This window comes from Toxotes jaculatrix, chromosome 8 (assembly GCF_017976425.1).
Source record: "Toxotes jaculatrix isolate fToxJac2 chromosome 8, fToxJac2.pri, whole genome shotgun sequence".
In the NCBI taxonomy this organism is placed as follows: Eukaryota; Metazoa; Chordata; class Actinopteri; family Toxotidae; genus Toxotes; species Toxotes jaculatrix.
Window position 1 is genome coordinate 733,326 of NC_054401.1, and position 21,982 is coordinate 755,307.

The following is a 21,982-nucleotide window of genomic DNA, read 5'->3' on the forward strand; positions in this document are numbered from 1 at the left end:
CAAAGACTTAAATAACCTTTAACATTCTTCATGATATGATCCAAGAGTGAAATCATGAAATCCTTTGGAAGAATCTGATCCAGAGAAATGTAGTTCTGTGGTACTGAAACATGAATCAGTGACTTATTCCGCCCACCTCTGCTGGTGGGAGTGGACGACTGGGAGGCGTTTCCTGCAGAGACACGCCTGCACCTCCCTACATGTCTGCGGGACTCGTGTGTGTTGCGTGCAGACGGTGCGGACGCAGAGCGGCAGATCTGTGAGTGACTCTTTACTCTTGTGTGTAAATGGGAAAACATTCAATGCTTCACTTTGTTGTGGTGATAGGGAGAGAAATGCATGAGGAGCTGACACCTGGTACCTGACTCACCTTCAGATCTGCAGGACAGGTTTGGGATTTTAAGGCTGATATGTATCTAAGTGGTTTGGACTTTAAAAAAAAAAAAAAAAAAGCCTTAATCACCTTGAATCCACACACACTCACCTTTACTAGTGTTACTTCACTGTGAGGTCATTAATGTAAGAAAAGACCAAGTCTTGATCTGTTTCAGTTGTTTTAGTGTTTGAAGTCACTGATTCATTAGAATTAGTTTCTGTGTGCGTGTTATTAGTTTTGGTAGTGATGGTGCTTTTCAGTTAGCTACTCAGATTTCATGCATGATTTTACCAGTTAATATTATGTTTTTTTTAAGAATCAGCACATTAATAGAAGCCGACAGATTTAAAGTAAAAGTACGTGTGTAAACGAATGAAGGCTTGCAAAATGGAAACAGTCCAGTACCAGAAACAGCACCAGTACCTGTGTTTAAAAAGTTTGAAGCTCTAAAATCAGATGATCTTTGAGCTGTAAAATAAGAATGAACTGAAATGTTTTTCTGCACTTTGCTTTGATTTATTCCTTTGAAGGAACGTCCCTGAGACACTGATGTGTGAGACACTGATGTATCAGGCTGCTGAACTTATTTACTGACTCTGAGCTTTTATTACTGCTCATTATGAGCTGTGTGGTCAGTGTGTAAAAACGTTTCTGCTTTAAGTTCACCGCCTGCTGTCTGAGAATGAATAGGTGGCAGCTGCTGGTGAGTTAAACTGCTGCTAACTGGACATAAAGGACCATACCACTGTTTTTGTGTGTTTTAACTCTTTTCAATGTAGAATGTTTTTTTTTTTTTTAAAAAGCAATGTTAAAAGTCTCTCAGTGCTTCCTGGAGCCCAGGGTGATGTCTTCAGGTGTTTTCTGTTCTTTGATCTAAAATCCAAAACCCAAAGTAATTCAGAGGAACATCATGACTCAGAGAGAGAAGCAGCAGATCCTCATGTTTGAGGGACTGGAACTGGCAGTCGTGTACAGGCTTTACTTTGACACTCCAGACACTCTGAGTCTTGTTTTCTTTCCTTTTTCGCTGCATGTTGCAGAATGAGATGAAATGTGAAAAAACACCGGGCTGCTCCTTTAAGAGAAAAAGAGGGATATTATGAAACAAGAATGTGTTTAATGTTGCAGCAGTTTTTGTCATTAAGCTCAATGTAAAACACATGGTGACGCCAACAATTCACCACGTTTTCTCTTCTGAACAGATGAGCTGTCGATTTTTCTCTTTTACAGAGTTGTTTGTACTCGCTCTATATTTTTGTCTTTAATGAGCTTCCGTACCTCCTGTATCTCTGCTTAGTGTAACTCGACAGGATCGACTGCAGCAGAGCGCTCTCTGCGTCAGAGACTGATTTCACTGTAAAAACCCCTGTTCTCCTCCTCCACCCCTCCATCTGCAGCTCATCTGTTTCCTATTCAACAGTAGGGTTCAGCGTATAATACTTCTATAGGGGCCTAAACCGTGTCTGTGTCCAGACTGTCAGTTGTGTGATGGCTTTCCGCTGCTTTAACAAAGCAGTGTGCCACCAGTGCACCTCTGTGCAGGTGTAATTTAATTTTTTTTTTAATTACTTTATTGACACACACAAGCATACACATGCAACAGAGACGCTGCGGCAGGGGGCTGCCCGGGGAGCTGGGGTGAATCGGTGCCTTGCTCAGGGGCACCACAGCCATGGTCACAGAGGCAGGGGAGGCGTGTCTCCTTCACCACCACCGTATCCGTTTTTTTGCACTTAGTTGAGGGATCGAACCCACGACCCTCCGATCTCAGGCCGGTCCAAAGCCACACTTTTAACTTGCTGCGCCACGGCTGTAATGTTGGCAGCATGGAGCACAGTCCTGTTCCCCAAAGGGCCGCGTGGCTGCAGGTTTTTGTTCCAACCGAGCAGCAGCACACCAGGCTGGACTCATTTAATCAACTGGTCTCAGTCCTCAGTTGATTGGTCAAACTGTGTGTTCTTGATTGGTTGGAACAAAACCCTGCAGCCACACGGCCCTTTGTGGAACAGTTTGGACACCGCTGCTGTAATGTGTCAGTGTTAGCCAGCTAGCCAATGAACAACACAACCATGAAGGCAGCAACAACAGCAGGTAAACCCTCTGCACGCAGAGGACCAGCCGCGCAGAGCAGCACCAGCACGACACAAGTACGATAAATCAGCAGTGATATCCACAGTGCATGCAGCCGTGCAGTCTGACACGGCCCAGCCCGGCCAGAACAGATCAGCACATACGACCTGCCAGGTCACACACACACGTACACACACTCAGTAATGGAGGAGGTGTTTATGTTATAATGCATGAAACAGGGATCAACTGTCATCATTTCACGGCTTAAATCCTTTTACATAAAGTGTTGACATTATTTTCCTCCTGTGTGTTTATCATAGATCTGCCACACGTCGAGTGTGTGTGTGTGTGTGCGTGCGTGTGTGTATGTGTGTGTGTCTCTGTGTCTGTGCGTGCTACAGACAGAGTTGAGGCCTTTTTTGGTCCGTTTACATTTCTAAATGTACATGTCATTAACAGGGAGAGTCAGCACAGGCAGGAAGAGTGAGCTGGCCTGATTTGGATCAGGACTGTTGAGGTTTCAGGATGCTGGTCACTCCCCTCAGATACTTCAACATACTGTAGACAATGTGTGTGTGTGTGTTAGTTTCTTCATTGACCTTATTTTCCCTCAGCTGACTGTATCTCTGTTGCTTATATTGCCTAGAAAGCTTTTTAACAACCGACAGAGGAGGAATGTTGTTTTATGATAGAGAGAGAGAGAGAGAGACACTTTATTGATCCCAGAGGAAATGAAGGATTATTCGTCAGTGAGATTTAGACCACGTGAGAAAATGAGTCAGCGTGTCTCCACTGTGATGAATGTTTCTCCATGTGATGATGAAACTGCCATAAATGGTTTGTTACTTGTCATTGGAAGCTGGTTCTTTAGGTCCAACACCTGAAGACGTCACCTTCAGCTCAGGGAGATTTTTGATGTTTCAGTGACTGAACGGTCGTTTGCCAGCTGTGGACCTGCGTCGTTTCCTGAATCAGCAGAGCCTTGTCCCCATATTTGGAAGTGAAACTCTTGTTTCCTGTTTGTAACGCCACCTCAGACCAGAGAGCAGCTGAGCAGGTGTGATGCTGATTTTCACACAGACTCTAAACTGCACAAACCAAATGTTGAGTCTGTTCAGTGAACTAATATAAACAGCAGACCACACACTGTCTCACACACTGTCTCACACACTGACAGACGATTTCTCAGCAGAGACTCCGGCTCTGGGGTCGCTGGCTGATAACTGCTGTATTTTTTCCTGTTTATCTGGTCTCAGGGTGGAACGTTCCCTCAGACCAGGAACTCACTTCTTCACTTTTGTATACAGTGTGTGTGTGTGCGTGTGCGTGTGCGTGTGTGCGTGTGTGTGTGCGTGTGTGTGCTCGTGAGGACAGATCAGCACTGAAACATAGGATCAAACAGTGGAAACTAAACTCTCCAGCAGCATCAACACAAGCCATCATGTTAACAGCTAATTAGCAGTCACATTCAGAGTCACAGCTGGAGTAGCTGCAGTAACCAGCAGAAGGTAGAGCAGTGACAGTACTTCTGGTAGCAGCTCTCAGTTACTTTGTGTGGTTAATAACATCTTTATTTTGTGATCCAGGATCAGCAGAGTCTCTGGGCCTCCTGTCCTCCTGCTGAAGTGTCTGTGAGCCACACGCCGAACCTGTGCCAGGTAAGACGTCCTCACCAGTGTGGTCATGAATGTCCGACAGTGGTTTGGTTTTTGTGGTGCTGAGGTTCCACCTCTGGAGCTTTCTGCAGTTGCTACGTGGAGTGTTCATCACCACAAGAGGCTTTCACTGTGTCATAAAACACATATTCAAGGCTCGAAGTCAGCCGTAAAACCTCCTGTGTGTAATGAACGTGTCACTCCAGGCTCACGAACGTCACTTTTCCTGTTCTTCTGTGCTTGAATCTCAGCTGTGACAGTTTAACCTCGTCCAGTTACGGTCTGTCTGTTGATTTTTGTGGGTTTTAAGAGCAAACGGTGTAATTTTATCTGTAACTGAAGATGATGGTTAGTGGATTGATTTGCACTGAGGCCTTTTATTGGAAAACTTTGTGGACTTTGTGGTTCTGTAAGGTGCTGCTCACTAACAACTTAGCTTCAGCTCCACTTTTCTCCGGCATGTTCCCACTTTCTTCTTCTGCCAAGGGGATGCATAATGAGGAATTTCCTGCAGATTCCTGTCAGCCTGACTTTAAATTCTGATTTGCCGGATACTTTTTGTTACCCGCTCTCCTTCATGGGAGATTTGACCAAGACAGCAAACAAAGAGAAAATCTGCACCGCGACAAACGCACAATGTCAAACAAAGTAGAATGCCACGTTTAAAGAGAGCAAAATAAAGACACTTTGAACATTCATATCAATTTCTATCAATTATTTAGACAATCAAACCATTATTCAGCCTTAAAGTGAGCATAGAAAGCCAGTTGTTACACTGCTGATTGTTTCTTTCAGTTGCTATGACTGGGAGTCTTTAGCTCGTTTGCTGTGTGCTCCTCTTCTAAGAGCAGCTCTTACAACTTTAAATCATTTTCATCTTGGAAGTAAAATCCAGAGGATGTATTTCCCCCAGAGGAGAGGATGGTCCGGACTGAGCCGTGGCAGTCTGATGTCTTTATAAACAGCTACAAACATCTTCAAAGCCTCCGGGTGTTTCTGGCTGCAGTGACCTGACATGAAATCATTCCTCTGTGCTGTTACTGTGTCTGAGAGTTCAGCCCTGGGAGCAACAGCAGACATAAAATATTCTGCTCATTTTCTGAGGCAGCTCACATTATCAGATTTTACTGGAACCCCAGAGGCGCTCGCTGTGAACTCTGGGAAACCACCAGTATTTTCAGTCAGCAGAGATTTGGATTGCTTTCTTCTTCTCCATGTTGAAGAGAGGACGTGAGGTCCAGCGGTTCATGTCATGTCTTTAGTCTGATCAGAGGGAAGTCACCTGCTGCTCGTGGCTGCTCACCTCTCAGGCTCCATAAATATTTCTTCTTTGTTTTAAAACCACCACAGGGACAATGAAACTGGCTAAATGCTTTAAAGCTCAGCAGCTTGAACAAGGCAGAGCTGCCAGACATTTGAAGCGAGTGAAGGTTAAATCGTTGATGGCCTGGCAGCCATGTTGGCAGTCCTCAGTGAGCAGCTGTGCACAGCTGTTTCTGTCTCTAAACTTCTGGCTTCTGTTTCATCAGATTTAACAGACACAGTTAATTATTTATCTGGTTCTGACCGTAATGTCATCATTAGTCCATGTGAATCACTGCGTCAGTAACATCAGCCCGTTCTGCCCAGCTAACCCATCTAACCCAGCTGACCCAGCTAACCCAGCTGGCCCATCTAACCCAGCTGGCCCAGCTAACCCAGCTGACCCAGCTAACCCAGCTGGCCCATCTAACCCAGCTGGCCCAGCTAACCCAGCTGACCCAGCAGACCCAGCTGGCCCAGCTAACCCAGCTAACCCAGCTGACCCAGCTAACCCAGCTGGCCCAGCTAACCCGTGCACGCCAGCTATCACACCTAGCTATTGTTAGCATGTCAGGGTTAATATCAGTGTATTTTCTGAATGAACCTGCTGTGACTATGAAGCAAAAATAAAAACTTTACTTTTAGAATAAAAGAAGCCAAAAAAAAAAAACGGCTTCACGAACAGAGGACGTTTCTGCAGACAGAGCAGTGTGGACTTAAGCTGCAGGTCGTGACTCGTCTGGTCAGTTTTAAAGAAGCACCCACAACGTTATGTGGTTTAGTCTCGTGGAAGCTGGACAGTCACTGGGAGACTCAGATCATTTGACAGGAAAATGTGGGAAATCTGTACGGACCAGATGGCAAGAAAACTTCTGAACAACTTTTAGGGAGAAAGAAATGCCAGGTGGGTGTAAAGTTACAGGTCCTACTGAGGAAAGCCTCCTCTGTTAAAGACAAACTGTAAACCCTGTAAAGATCAGATGTCCTGCAGCAGCTGTGATGTTGGCCTGAAGTATGACGCTCCTGCATCAAAGGACTGGACTTTAAACACAGCTGCTAATATCCTCCTCCACTACTGACCAGCCTGAACCACAGTAACCTGCAGCTTCACTTCATGCTTCGACAAAAAAGGAAACATTTGATGAGCCAAATAAAATTCATGACTGTAAATGAAGCCGTTCGAGGGTTTATCATTAGATCATTGATGTTGCTGTACGAATCACTCGTCTGTGTGCACCTTATTTTTTACTTTCACTCTGTAAAGTCTATTCTTGCTTCAGTTGGTCACAGCAAGCTGATTTAGCAAAGATAGTGATCTTAAAGCTAGCACCCTAAGGCAGGTCCTGCTGGACTAGTGCTCAAGATCTAAATCATATAATCACAACATGCTGGTCTGACGCTAGTTAGAATCCTTCATTTTAGATCTAGGTCTTCTGAACTGCTAAAATCTGAAATGGCCTCCAGGTGACTCACATCCAGTTAGAAGCAGGCTGCTGTCCTGGACTGGGTCAAAGTCAAAACTTTCCTCCAGATTTCAGAACTATCCTCCTCGTGTTAATATTGTTAGATTATCACTTTACGTTACATTCCTCAGTCAGTTTTTATGGACGTTGTTTCAGCTCCTCGCTCGCGCTTCGCTTGCTTTCCCAACCTGCAAATGACTAATTCACATCTGTGTTAATTAGAATTAATTGCATCCGTTTGTGTTTTCCTGTCACTGTGTCCTTGAGCCTCACAGCGTAGGCAGACCTTGCATACCCTTCTCGGGTCCCCGTCAGCGTTGGAGTTCAGAGTTGTGGCTGTTTTCTGTCAGCACAGATCCAAACATGAGCTCCATACATTGAAATAACAAATTCCTTGGTTTAGATTAGGCAGAGCACAAACATCTGCCTTTCAAACACTGCAATCACCAGCGGTAAATCACGCTGGAGGGAAGAATATCCACAGCGCCGGTGTTTGGTAATGTAAAGCAGTGGGGGCCACATCCAGGGGCCGGGGAGCTTGGGTGTCCTTGGTGTTTGACAGGGACATTACAGCACACAGCTGAAGCTGGGGGGCTTCAAAAGCTGTGGATTCTTTTTTTCCTCCAAACATTAAGACAAGTTGCACATGTTAGTGTTTTGAAGCACAGTATAGACTTACACTGGGCTGCCTGTAGATTCTGCACTCTGACTGACCTCCATGTTCCTGCTGCTAGATCCGTTTCTGACTTTGAATTCTCTCTTTGAAAGTTCACCTTCTCTTCATCTGTGACATATGGAATGATAAAGAATCATAAACAAAATAACTTGGTCAGCCCACCTTCTTATTAGTGGAACATAGCTCCCTTTTATGGAGGCTTATTTTTTATGAGCCTTATTAGATACATTACAGGCCCAAAAGTAAGTGGACATGTCCTTCTCATATGTAAAAGTTGCACATCTCATCCCAGAACCATGGGCATTGATGTGCTGCTGGATCAGCCTCCGCTCTCCTGGTCTCACACTTTAAATCAGATGTTGAAATCTGGCTTCAGGGATTTTACCTCCTGTTCACACATATGGAATCTCAGGCTACAAAGCGCCGGCACTTCATCTGCTGGTTCTTTTCTCAACTTAAAGAAAATGTATTATACATTTCAGAAACAGAGAAAAATACCTCTGAACTATTCCTGAATCATTCACAGTGAGCATGGACACTGTGGCTGGAGATCTGGAGAGATCAGTGTTACACTGAATAAAATGTGGAGTAATGTATAATTAAGGTTATGCAACAAGAACATGTGGTTAAAGTGAACAAATCACTGTCAGAGTTAGAGCTGGGGTTCAGTGAACGGTGAACATGAGATGGAAACTCTCCTGCATGAAAAGCACTGTACAAAAAGCATTCAGTATGAATGTGTTTCCTTGGGATACTGGTCTGGGTTTACAATATACTGGTTCTCATCAGTACCAGTATACCAGTAAGTACTTCAGTTCCTGAGCAGTTTGTTTCTCTTGTTCACGTCCCAGGAGCTTGCTGGGACATAAAGACCGATGCTGACGTTTCAGGTGCTGGTAAAGTGTTTTTATCATTCATCCAGTGGGCAGCAAAGACAAACCAGCACCAGTTCTCCTCAGTACACAGGTTTTCAGGTACCTGTCAGGTGGGTTGTCCCAGCATCTTGGAGAACCTGACTCAGGTCCTCTGTGCATTTAGTCTCAGTGTCTCTGAGCTCAGGGCTCTGTGGGTCCAGTCCATCTGCTGCAGGACTCCTGTTCTTCTGGTCTGTGGAGACGGTTCTTCATGGTGAGAAGTGAAGTGAGATGACGTAGAAAAGGCATCCGGACTTTGATCACCTGGTCAGTGCAATCAGCGGCTTTCAGATGTGTTTTATCAGACAGAGTGGGAGCGAGGGGCCAGTGATGGCTGAGGCGGAGAGATGAAGCAAACCACTCTGCCTGTTCAAACATGTGCTCTCAAGATGTGAATCTAACTGCTGTGGTTGGAGTAATCTCAGCCTTGTCCAGGGTCAGTCCTAATTGGGATGCTGGTGGTCCTGCGAGGCAGGAGGCCTCTTGGTGGTACTGGGAAGAAATTATGGCTGAGGACAAACAGTGTGAGAGCAGCTGTGAGCTCCGTTATTGGCCTTTTATATACATTCTCCTCGTTAAAGGCGGTTTGTGAGTCTTTGACGGCACCCTTGTTGTGATCTTTAAGGGCACGTGCTTCGATCTGATAGCTAATCGAGTAATTTCAGCCAAGAATTCAGAGCAAGCAAACTCACTCCAGCTGTGCAGGTAATCCCTGTAGAGCAGCAGTCTGAGACCCTGAGCTCCGAGACTTTAACCTCCACAGTCCTGCTTCCTCCTCTGCTCTTGTGTATCATGAATTTTTATAGTCTTCTTGATTGTATACAGATTGATCCCACATACCGTATATCTGGATCTGGGTGGAAGGCGGGTACAGTGCTGGCACCTGATTTTGATTCAGTTTTGGTTTTAGTCATTTGACATTTTCATCTGGTTTTTATCACCGTGCATTTTTATTCTCTTCTGGCAGATGTTGTTTGATGTGTACGGTCCTCCATCCCTCTGAGGCTGGATTCATTCACTTGCTCTCTGAAACATCCTTGGCTCCTTAAAGCAAAATGATACCTGCTTGAAGACTTTGTGACCAGGGCCATCATGTGCTCCGAGTTCTGCCAGTTGATTAAGTTGATTTCTGCAGTCGTTGCTGCTTCTTGTCTAGTTTTTAGTGGGATTGCAGATGATTTCAGTCCATAAATCTGTGTTTTTTTCCTTCCACGAAGCAGTAATGTCAGCCCATAGGCAGAGTGATCTGATTACTCTGGTATCTCACTCCGGGGACCAGGGCTGTGGGCTCGAATCCCTAATTGAATCCATTTGTCTTCAGGTTTCAACATCTGTGGCAAAAGTTCAAAATGACTTTACTAATTTTTGATCGTCTGAGAACGAACCCTGGAAATCCTCCAGCACTGTATGGTCATTTCTGGAGTTGCTGAAAATTTCACTTTGAACAACTGGAATTATCCCACTGCACTGACACACTTCTTCTCCAAGTAGGAATATGAGCTATTACCTTAGTGACTTGTTAATTGAATCCCAATAAGCACGTAACGCCCAGTTCACGAGAGTAAAAAAGCCTGACGTGCTGCCCCTTTAAGGGTCAGACAGCCGGGTTCAGTCCCACTGAAGCTCTGCCAGTGTTGCTTTCAGACCCCATGCAGGACAAACCTGGACTGACTCCAGACCAAAACCTCTGCTTAGAACCAAACTGCAGCTTCCAAACTCCAAAATCAACTTATTGGAAGCTGATTCACTGTTTTACTTTTTGGGCCCCTGCAGGGTCGTCGCAGCGTGGGAGCGAGCGCAGATTCAGTTTGAAGTTGTGCACACAGGGATTCAGATACGAGGACAAACGTCTGTCACAGCAGCACCGTGCACTTTGTCTTCACATTCAGATCGAAGCAGCATCTTTGTTTAATGTGGTTGCTTCATAAGAAAAGGCAGAAGGTTGTAACTCAGAGCTGTGGGATTCAGTTTGGATGCCACATCCGTTTTCAGTGGAACGGACACACACTGTGCTGTCTGAAGCACTGAGGTGTTAATCGTTCCCAGTCTCTGATTTCTCCGACAGCTCACGCAAACATTTCTGCTCTGACCCAGGAAACACTTATCAACGGATTCATTGATCAGTCATCAGAAAACAAACTGACAGCTATTTTAATGATCAGTAAATCTAAGTTTTACATTTTATAGCAAGTCAGTCAGTATGAGGAATACGGGCAGAGCTCCGCCCATTTTCACATCTGTGCACATCTGGCCAGTCACTGAGGGAATTAGACATGACTGTAGGTTACTGAGTTACATCTGGGTGATGGAGAGCTCCCTGTCCGATCATCTGTCCGGAGCTCCTGAGAGGTCAGACTCTGGCTTTCAGCCGAGCTCCAGTGAAACACTTGCACTGTACTGTCATCAGTGTGTCAGGGAGAGGAAATCCTTATGATTCTCCAGCACTCTCTGCTCAGCCCGAGTTCAGTTTGGACTGAGCCTCCAAACAATGAGGCCCCACATTTTTTTTTTTTTTAACATCAAACATTTCCTCTGTACAGCTGAACCGGAAAGAGCTGCTCAAACTCTGGCTAAATAAATAAAATTGGAGTGGAGCGCAGAGGTCCGTGTAAATAGACTTGTATGGATAAGCGATGCAGAGACCCTCCTTTCAATCAGCCTGACAGTGGAGCGCTCTGCTCTGATTACCTTCACATGCTTCACATTAGAGTGAACCCCGTTACCTCCACTCGTGGGGCCTCAGCCATTTGGCAGGTGATTAAGCACAGATTTTAAACATGTTTGTGGGGGTGGGGTGGCCATGGACACAAACATGCATACATGCACAGATGGAAACTCGCACTGGCTTAACGGCCTCACATCACAGAAGGCCTATACGTGCAGTACAAGTGCTGGTTAATGTCATTTTTACTGCGCTGCCTTCACACTCGATGCCCCGAGTGAAATCCTCTCCAATCCTGAAGAATCCCAGAAGAATTTCTTTGAATTCTTCAGCAGTTGGTACTAAACCAGCAGGCAGGAGAAAGGAGAGGAGTGGGGAAGGTTCAGGAAAGGAGAGGAGAGGAGGACGGAGGGGAAGACTGAGTGGAAATGTCCTAATTTCCAACACGTGGTAGTTTAGTTTGCTCAGTAGAAAAAATACAGATGTGGACAAACATGTTGTTATATTTCTGTGATGGCAGAACATCTGCTGATACTTGGTCATATTGTTTTTCTCATACATCACATCCAGTGTGTTATTCTGCTGGAGATGGTGTATCATCTGTGCGTGTCTGTGTGTGCTGATATTTCCTCTGTGAACGAAGCTCTCCAGCTCGTCTTTGTCCTGGTGTGACTATCTGAGCAGGAAGGACAGACCTGAACACAGAGCAGAGACTGGGTCGTGGTGGTAGAGAGCAGCAGGAAGCTCCTGTGCGTCTGCAGGTCTGCTCTGTACAGCAGAGAGATGGTGCAGTGAGAGTGGCCTCATCCAGCAAAGTCTCACGACATTTCAAATAGTTTCTCACCCATCTGACCTGTGATGTGGCCAGACAGTGTCTGCTGCCCACGGATCACGGCAGGAAATGGCAGCATCAGGCAGTAAGCACAGCCAGATGGCGCAGACTGCTCGGAGTCTTCTGGCTCTTGTGCGGCAGAAATGGTTTGAATTCATTTGGCTGCCGGAGCCGCAGGCTTCTCTGGAACTGCAGAAGAAGAAGAAGAAGAAGAGGGATCATGAGCACGCTGAAGGAATTATGAAGTTTGGCTCGATTGTTGTGTGAGCTGCAGAAAGTGTTTGTCCCTGATCATCGTGTCTCTGCACAGACCAGTCCAGGATCTGTGACTGAGTCTGTGTTAGATGGAGGATGAGGCAGAGAGAGTGCAGACACTTTCTTTTTATTTGGACGTCTTCTTTAATTTGTTTTGCATTTTACTTTACAGAGCTGCATGTTTCATTATGAGTGAGTAGAAGAAAGAGTTAAAACCTGAAGGGATGAACCCGACCTGCATCTGAGCCACCTGGACCAGTGGAGAAACGTTTCTCTCTCTTACCCACAGTCACTCCACCTCTTCCTCTGTCTGTTTCTGTGACCTGTAGTGACCCAGCAGTTGTCCTTGTTCTGAGTTTGACTTCCTGACACTGTCCTTCAGAGTCTTCTCTCCGTACGAGTCTGTCAGCCACAGAAACTGGACTTTCTGATTTCATGATGCAGCGCTGAAACCTCGCAGTCTGAGTTTCCAGAGAATCCTGGCAGGTCCAGCCTGCGCAGGGAGAAAGAATCTGTCCAACATGTCTCCACTGAGACGGTCCATCTGACCACTTTGACAGCAGCATCACCTCATCGACCTCATGGAGGCGGAGCGTCTGACCTCACATCAGTCAGCTCATCCAGATGTCATGATGAGATTCTTGCTGCTCAGTGAGACAGTGCAGCGTGAACCAGTGAATATGGCTGAACAGAACCTAGAACACTGAGTGGAGGGTGGAACATTAGAACTTCATTGCTCTTCTTGTCTTTTTTAAAGTTTACTCTTTAGAACATGAGGTGTTTATAGCAGGTGCACTGCTTTACCTTCTCTTACACCCTCAGTGACGGGTTGTAGTGAATGAGTGTGTGAGACAGTGATTTTGAACTTTCTGCTTCCACACAGCTGCACAATGAACGAGCCAGTGGACTGTACTGGGCTGTGATAGGCTGACAGACCTGTCAGTCACAGGCATGTACACACAGCCATAATGTGACCATACATTTTAGAGTTCACAGCATGCTAGTCACAGTTCCCCATTAGCACAGAAGTGTCCCCACACACCTGCTTATTCACAAGGAGAGACATCGGAGGAAGGACGACTCACGGTCCCTCTGATGGACGCTGTAAAAACACAACGGCAAACTATCAGCTCTCATCTGCCAAGTATAGCTGTGGAAACACACCTGGCTGGGCAGCAGCTGCTTTAATGATAATAATATAAGATGCTTAAAAACAGAAGACAGAAAAGTTATTTTTCATTCTGTTACTGTGTCATATCTTGTCCGTCCATGATGATCAGTTCCTCGTCTGCTTTGTCTCCAGTCGTCGGTTCCTGTACATCAGTGGACACACACAGTCACTCCCATGTGCTCTGGAGTGATTTATTTTCTCTGCTGTAATACAGATAACGCTCGTTCGATGATTTATTTGGTGTAATCCCAGAGCTGCAGTCGTGGTCTTACGTCACTCCTCGGAGATGAGTTCATGGCAGCACACAGGGACGCATCGTTTCAATAATTATTCTGATACTGCAGAAGACGCCCACTTTACACACTTCTCAGCCGCCAAACGTGAAAAGGCTCCCTGATCATGACAGGCAGAGAGGGACTCTGACTGAACCAGACTCTGACTGAACCGGACTCTGACTGAACCGGACTCTGGCTGAACCGGACTCTGACTGAACCGGACTCTGACTGAACCAGACTCTGACTGAACCGGACTCTGACTGAAACTCACCCCTTAGTTTCTACCTTAAAGTGAAGTGAACCACTTAAAATGTCCTTCATTTGTATGAATAGCTTTTGAAATGAAACCGTTTTTAAGTTTAGTTTTGTTCTTGGCCTTTTCAGATCTTGGTGCTTTGTAGATTTGGGTAAATTTTGCAGCTGATGGTCTTGGTAATCGGATTGTGATTTAAATATTTTTACGTAGCTGCATTAGATGATCTGAGTTGACTGTTGAAACAGCACATGCGGTCAGTCTGATGTTAGGTTGATGCGCACACACTGAAAGTTTTTAGTGAATTCCTCTTTTAATGTTGCATTTCCCAAAATATCAGACTGTTTTAACTTGTTTGTCTCCCGTCACGCCACAGCCACAGCTCAGAGGTGTTTTTATTTTGGGAAAAGCTCACTAATGCAGAGTCATAGTGGGTGTGTCCTGTTTTCATGTGTGTGTGTGTGTGTCGTTGTAACGTGACTTGCTGGAACAAACACGGCCCCCCCTGCTGTGACTGAGGGCCCTCCAGATGGGAAGCAGATTGGTTCTCTGTGGTTATGGTCGTCTTTGTCTTTGTGTTGCAGGAAGAGAGAAACCCGAGAGCCATTCAGCCAGCATGGAGGGGAGGCGTGGTCTTCTCCTCAGCCTCATCATGGCAGCGTGTTTCTATGGCAACACTGCTCAGAAGACAGGTGGGGATGATTATACAACTATGACTTAACTTCCTGCATACCAGCACGTAAAGGATCGGGCCCCTGCTTCAGCATTACATCACCCTGAACATCTGTAAAACCACTTTATACATTTTCTACAGTTTATATGCATGTACACACACATACACACACATACACACATACACACACACATACACACACACACACACACACACACACACACACACACACACACACACACACACACACACACACATACACACACACACACAATGGGCTTTACAGCACAGATGTGTGTGATAAGTTTTGAAGTTCATGTTCACTATAAACATATACGGAGCACCGTTACTAACCCTGGATATGATGCATTAACGGGTTCATCAAAGCACAGCATCATGGGCGTGATGGGTTTGATTACCAACGAGTCCTTAATTGTTCTCTTATGATTCCCTTAAAACCCTCTGAAACCTGATGATGGCCTGGGTTTTGTTTTTGTAGACTGAAAATGTATTTATCTGGAGGACTCACTGTGTGAAGTGGCCCTTTGGCGTCTCTCTGTCATGGAGGATGGCAGCTGTAGTCAGCTTGGATTCCACTGCAGACCCAGAATAACAGCAGAACCAGAGCTGGTCCCTAATCAGGATTTTGGTGGATCTTTGCTTTAAGTGCATTTCTATCTAAGTTTCGTTTGGGGAGACTTTCTCGTTTGATCCTTGCTTTCAGAATTATCTAACAACACGTTTCCCCCCTTAGTCCATTTTCATCCCCAACAACTACAACATTAGTTTGGATTACAGTCAACTTTTGATTAACCTGACCAGTATTGGTATTATCATATCAATTCTTCTGTAACCAGTGGGAAACACAGTAAATTTAAATATATTCGAAGTAACATCCAGAGGTGTTTGGGAAAAATCTTAAGAAAACTATTAAGGTGAAATAAGTATTTCAGGCCGTGAACATTGAACAAGGTTTGTGTGAGATGAGGTGATGTACTGATGTTGAAGACTTTGTGGTGAGAAGCAGAGGAGATGTCAGAGGAAAGGTAGGGTTGAATGAGCACTTCACGCACGTCGTTCTTCTGCTTGTACCCTCAACACTTCATGAAGGAAATGAACACGAGCTGTAAGCAACGCAACTTTCACTTTTCATTTTTCTCACGCTTTGGCTTCCAACAGTCCACCTAAAGGTAAGTGCTTCCAGCGCAGGTCCCTGCGTCTGTCCAGAAACTATCCACAACCTTACACCCAGCTGATCGTTTGTTTCCCTCTGGCTTGCACACGCGCAGCCCCCCCACTTCCCTCTGTAGCCCACACTGGCTCTCTTTCACCTCTGGCTGCCATGCTTTCGCAGAGCCAAGAACTGCTTGAGTAGTAAGAGCTTTTCCTGTAGTACCCTGTGACTTCTTTACTCCAAGACTTCACCATGACTTGACAACCTTCCCCCTCAGTCTGCACACAAGAGGCTGTAGCTGACATCGTCTTCATGGTCGACGGCTCGTGGAGCATCGGCACCTCGAACTTCGAGCAGATCCGTCAGTTTCTTTACACGCTGGTCAACAGCTTCGACGTCGGGCCTGACCACGTCCGCATCGGCCTGGTCCAGTACAGCACCAATCCACGCACCGAGTTCCTGCTCAACACCTATCAGAACAAAGTGGACATACTCCAGTACATCAGCAAATTGCCTTACTTGGGGGGCGGCACCCATACAGGGCAGGGTTTGGACTTCATGCTGAAAGAGCACTTTGTGGCAGCAGCTGGAAGCCGGGCTGACCAGAACGTGCCGCAGATCGCTGTGGTTATCACCGACGGCAAATCTCAAGACAACGTGGAGTCCCATGCCCAGGATCTGAAGAGAAAGGGAATTATTTTGTATGCAATTGGTATCAAAGATGCAGATGAAGACCAGCTGAAGGAGATAGCAAATGAGCCGTACAGCCAGCACGTCTACAGCGTGTCAGATTTCACGGCTCTGCAGGGAATTTCTCAGAGCATCGTCCAGACGCTGTGCACAACTGTAGAGGAAGCCAAACGACAACTCCTGCAATTGTCTCAAGGTAAAACGTGTCATACCACACACAGCCGGTGGTGATTTCCTGATCTGACTTGAGTGTTATTTAGATGATAGAAATGGTAGAGCCAAGACTGGTGTTTCTGTTGGAATCCCAAAAAGAATTTAGTGAAAGAAAATCCCCCTGACCAAGAGAGAGTGCTGATAATGAAGTGAGGTCATTTTACTCCAGTATATCAGCAGCTTTTCTGGAGCTTCTGACCTTATTTGAAATTCATTGTTGTTGCGCCCTGTGTGAAGCTTTTGTTGTTTAATTGTCACTGACACCATCAATGAGGTGTTTCTCTAGTTTGTTTTTTTTTTCTACATTGTCTAATTGTAATATTCTAATGTGTTGCTGTTATTTTGTCCACTCTGTTTATATAAACCCATATGCAGCTGGTCCATAATCATTCGTTTCCACACGTTCACATTAGAGCTGAGCATTTCAGACAGTTTTTATCTGTGAACTCAAGGCTGCATTAACAATGGCTTTGAAGGAAAGTAACACTTGCACAGACATGTTCCTTTTTCCTCCAGATGTTTACTTTCTTCTTCCTCCTGTCCAGAATGTGCCAAAGCCACTGTGGCCGACATCGTCTTCCTTGTCGACGGCTCCTCCAGCATCGGCATCTCTAACTTTCAGGAGGCCCAGCGGTTTCTCCAAAGTGTCGTCACAGGCCTCGACATCGGCCCTGACAAAGTTCGAGTTGGCTTGGCTCAGTACAGCGATGAACCTTACCAGGAGTTCCTGCTGAAGGATCACATGGACAAGCAGTCCCTTCTGGCTGAGATAAGCTCATTTCCCTACCGAACAGGAGGCACTGAGACGGGCAAGGCCATCGACTTCCTCATAGACAATTACTTCACAGAGGAGGCCGGGAGTCGAGCCAGCCAACGAGTGCCTCAGATTGCTGTGATCATCACGGATGGCGACTCTGCAGATGATGTGAACGCGCCTGCCCAGCGCCTGAGGCAGAAGGGAGTCATTGTTTTTGCCATTGCGGTGGGACAAGTCAACCTGCAGGAGCTAAAGGCCATCGCCAGCCGGCCTTCAGATCGCTTCCTCCTCACCACTGACAGCTACCAGGCCCTGGAGAGGCTGACGGAGGGTCTGCTGCAAACTGTTTGCATCTCCATGGAGGATCAGAGGCAAGGTAAGGCCAAGGATTAGAGGAAACCGTTATTTATCAGAGGAAGACAACTACCCAAACATCTGTTTGTAGAACAGGTATTCAATTAATTATTAATTCTATGTATCATTAATAATGATACATATAATTAATCATCATATGCTTAAAATACATTTATAAAATACCAGCTGTAATCTAGTGGTAATGGACACACTGGTCATGGGGAGTGTTCAGCTCAGCCTCAAACCCCAGTTCTTCCTGTTAGTTCTCCTTTTTTCCTCCCGTCTCCAAACATTTATGAAACACATTCACAAGCTTAGAATAGGTTAAAAAAATGTTTCACTCAAGCTGAAACAGTACTGCACACAGTGTGGACGTGAACATGTGAATCATGAACTGGATTACACAGCATTTCAAATGTTCCTTTTTTTTCCTCGAAGGAAAGAAAAGGAAATTAAAATGTTTTGAGCCTGCAGATGTAACACACTCTGGTTCCAGTGGTGTTTGAGGTTGGCTGGCAATAACGCAGTGTTAGCCAAAATATGCAACATTAAGAGAGAGAGGCTCTTTGGGAAATGGGAACAGAAAGCATTGAATTTACTGTTATACAAGTTTAGGGAGGGAACTTTAGTTTTCCACAGAAATGGTTCATTGGCCTGGCAGACATGGCCTTGTAGCCTCATAGCCTCCTCGTGCTACATTAAAAAAAAGTTTTAATCCAGATAAGAATCACTATCTGCTGCCAGCAAAATGCTGGTTAATTTTATAATGCTGAGTCAACCATCCCTCAGCATCCTTTGCTGTCCAGAAACTGTAGTTGGTTCATTTGAGATTTACCAGCCTTTGCAACTTGTATGAAACATTCTTGTGAAAGTCTCCTATTATCAGTATCTTGTAATTCTTCAGGAAGAGCAGGAAGAGTTCATGGCAAGATACATAATGATTTAGATTTTTCTGTGCTGTTATTCAGAGTCACTCAAAGTTTATCATTTCTACTTTTCTTTCTGGGGAGGTGGTCCGTCATAAAAGCAGAACATATTACTCTTTTTTGGTTTGTTTTCTTTCAGCGTTGACCGAAAGGTTTGCAGACATTTTCTTCCTGGTGGACGGTGGCATGGGTTCAGCAGAGTTCCAGCAGGTCAGGAGCATCCTCGTCCGGCTCGTCAATCAACTTAACTTTGGAGAATCTGCCAATCGTCTTGGCTTGGCTTATTATGGCCAAGATACCAAGGTGGAATTTCTTCTTAACGCTTTCCAAACCAAAGAGGAGACCCTACTTAACGTCAGGCGGCTCCGCCAGCGCCGGCTGCAGCCCAACGAGCAGCGTAACCTGGGCAGTGCATTGCAGTACGCCAGCACTCACTTTTTCACCAGTGAGGCAGGAAGCCGGGCAAACCAAGGCTACCAACAGTACCTGGTTGTTCTAAGTGCAAAAGACTCAGATGATGACGTGTATAAAGAGTCACGTCTGATCAAATCAGAGGGAATAACTGTGGTGGGGATTAGCTTCGGTGCATCGATGAGCGAAATGCGTCTCATAGCCACAGCGCCATACGTATACCAGTCTACCAGCAACATTGTGCCTACACTGAAGACTATTTTTGAAACAGCGGAAAAGGAAACCGGTCTTAGTGGAGGTGAGCTTTTTAATTATGCTTTTGTTATTAAAATCAATCACTTGAGATCAGAAATGTTTTTTTGCAACCATTTATTTTCTGTCACTCTTTCAAATTTTCTCTTTCAAAGAGAAACGTGAGCCGTTTCTTTCTGACAGGTGCATCGGCCTGTTTGATTACCGTGTTAGCTTTGGCAGTCACCTTCTGCAGGTGAATCACAGGTGATCCAGTGTGCACCTGAGATCTGAGGTGATCATTTGCCTGTTTTGCTGGAAATGGTAAGACAGTGGGTGGCGCTTTTTTGAGACAGCGTCTCAGGCATGAGAGATTTGGTGTTTGCCTTCATCCCACTTTATTGTCCACTCCATTGTCACATGTTTTAATTTTTAGATTTTTACACTTAACAGGCCCAGAGCTTCAACTTTTTTTTTTTTGCCTGTCACTCTTCTTGCTGTAGCCCGCTGTCCCCTGAAATCTGGAAGCAGGTCCAGTGGACTGTAAACACTTATACCTGGAACACTGTCCAAAAAAAGCTGCCCACACCACTTGTTACTGAATGTCCTCTTCCAGCAAGACAGGTTCATGAAAGGTGTCACCATCACCTGTGACAATGATGCACATCTGTCACCAAGGAATTGATGGCAAGGCAGAGTTTTTCATGAAGAAATGAATGTTCCTCGTGAGTCTGCCCTTCACCTTTAAAGCTATGTGAATGACTGAGTGGCTCACAGGTGAACTGGTAATAATGAAGTTATGATCTCTCCTTTCGCAGATTGCAAAGCAGCCAAACTGGCAGACATCGTGTTCATTGTTGATGAGTCGGGAAGCATTGGAGCCCAGAACTTTGATCTGATTCGCGCTTTCCTGCAGTCGATTGTGAGCGGCTTGGAAGTCGGTCAGAGTAGAGTCAGAGTTGGCATTGTGTTGTACAGCGACATTCCCAAAGCACTGGTCTACCTTGACAACTTCAATGACAAGAAAGAGATGCTGAATTTCATCAAAATCCTGCCTTACCGTGGAGGTGGTACAAACACTGGAGCTGCCATAAATTTCACCCGCGAGAGTGTTTTCATCAAGGAGAGAGGCTGCAGGAAAGATAAGGGCGTCCAGCAGGTGGCGGTGGTGATCACAGATGGTGAATCCCAGGACGACGTGAGCAAAGCAGCAGCCGATCTCCGTCGAGCTGGTGTCACTGTTTACTCTGTAGGAATCAAAGATGCCAATCAGGTCCAGCTGGCAGCGATGGCGTCTCATCCCCCAAACAAACACATGTTTATTGTGGACACTTTTGACAAGCTGAAAACTCTGGAGCAGAGCCTGCAGAAAACTCTTTGCCATAACATCTTTCGCCAAGCCATCTCCGTCAACACAAGAAGAACTGGAATCAAAGAAGGTCTGAAACAGTGTCTTTCTTTGATTTTGGGTTTTTTTGCTTCTGTTTATTGGAATTTTGCAGTTTATGAATCAGATAAATATATGCAAATATAAATACATTTTAAGTCAAAGTTTAGAGAGTGTGTTAACAGTATTTAGAACATTTCATCCAGCTGATGCTTTGGCAAAGGCACCCACAGTATTTTTGCTTTTTCTTTTCCAGGCTGCGTACAGAAAGATGAGGCAGATATCTTCTTCCTCATTGATCACTCAGGAAGTATTTACCCCTCAGACTTCCAAGACATGAAGAAGTTCATCATTGAGTTTCTAAACACCTTCCGTATTGGGCCAGAGTATGTCCGCATTGGGGTTGCAAAATACGCAGATTCGCCAAACTTAGAATTTGATCTGACAACCTATTCAGATACCAAGTCACTGGAGAAAGCTGTGGAAGAAATCAAACAAATAGGAGGCGGGACAGAGACAGGAAGAGCACTGGCATTCATGGGCCCATACTTTGAGAAAGCGATGGCCAGTCGTGGGCACAAAGTCCCAGAGTACCTGGTGGTCATCACTGATGGAAAATCCTCTGATGAGGTCAAGGATCCTGCAGAGAAACTGAGGGCTCAGGGTGTCATCGTCTACGCCATCGGAGTGAAAAATGCAGATGAAGATGAGCTGCGAGAGATTTCCGGCGACCCCAAGAGAACTTTCTTTGTCAATAATTTTGATGCCCTAAAACCCATCAAGGATGACATCATCACAGACATCTGTTCTACAGATGGTAAGAAAATATGATCAAAAATAAACTCCACCAGACTGGAGTTTATCAAATCAGCTACCATAACCTAACGTCCTCTGTCTCTATGGTGCAGTTATGCTCTCAAATTGGGGTCAATAAGATTTTGAGCTTGTAAAACAAGCAGTTCTAAAGTTTGTAGTTGTAAATCAACCTTTGTAGACCTGTAAAGTGAGTCTGTAGGAGAAATTCAGCTTTGCACATGTGGAAAAGATTTGCATATGTTAAAAAAAGACTAAATTAAATATATGAACAAATATTATCAGTGCTCTGGAATTTGTTTTGAACAACACTTTACAAGCACAAAGTCTTTTTGACCCTAAGTTGAGCCCATGTGCTTCCCATGGGTTTTACATCAGTTGAAAATGAAACGACGCAGCGCAGTGATGGGGCTGGTGTGTGCTGCACTTTACTTACTTGCCGCTGACAT

The 21,982-nt window shown here is 45.3% G+C and overlaps 1 protein-coding gene across 3 annotated transcripts in view; it reads left to right on the forward strand.

The window, feature by feature from the left end:
* The first annotated feature begins 221 nt into the window (after window positions 1–221).
* LOC121185636 (collagen alpha-6(VI) chain-like) overlaps window positions 222–21,982 on the forward strand; it is a 45,250-nt gene continuing 23,489 nt past the window's right edge. Inside the window, exons 1-8 of one of the 3 annotated variants that reach the window (XM_041043906.1) lie at window positions 222–259; window positions 4,033–4,104; window positions 14,489–14,596; window positions 16,029–16,637; window positions 17,200–17,787; window positions 18,831–19,400; window positions 20,152–20,772; window positions 20,977–21,537. In XM_041043906.1, the coding sequence (XP_040899840.1) occupies window positions 14,521–14,596; window positions 16,029–16,637; window positions 17,200–17,787; window positions 18,831–19,400; window positions 20,152–20,772; window positions 20,977–21,537 (3,025 nt within the window). In that variant the 5' untranslated portion in view covers window positions 222–259; window positions 4,033–4,104; window positions 14,489–14,520. Of the gene's footprint in view, window positions 260–3,393; window positions 3,504–4,032; window positions 4,105–14,488; window positions 14,597–16,028; window positions 16,638–17,199; window positions 17,788–18,830; window positions 19,401–20,151; window positions 20,773–20,976; window positions 21,538–21,982 lie in introns of those variants that run through there. The other 2 variants (XM_041043908.1, XM_041043907.1) reach the window with 2 other exon arrangements.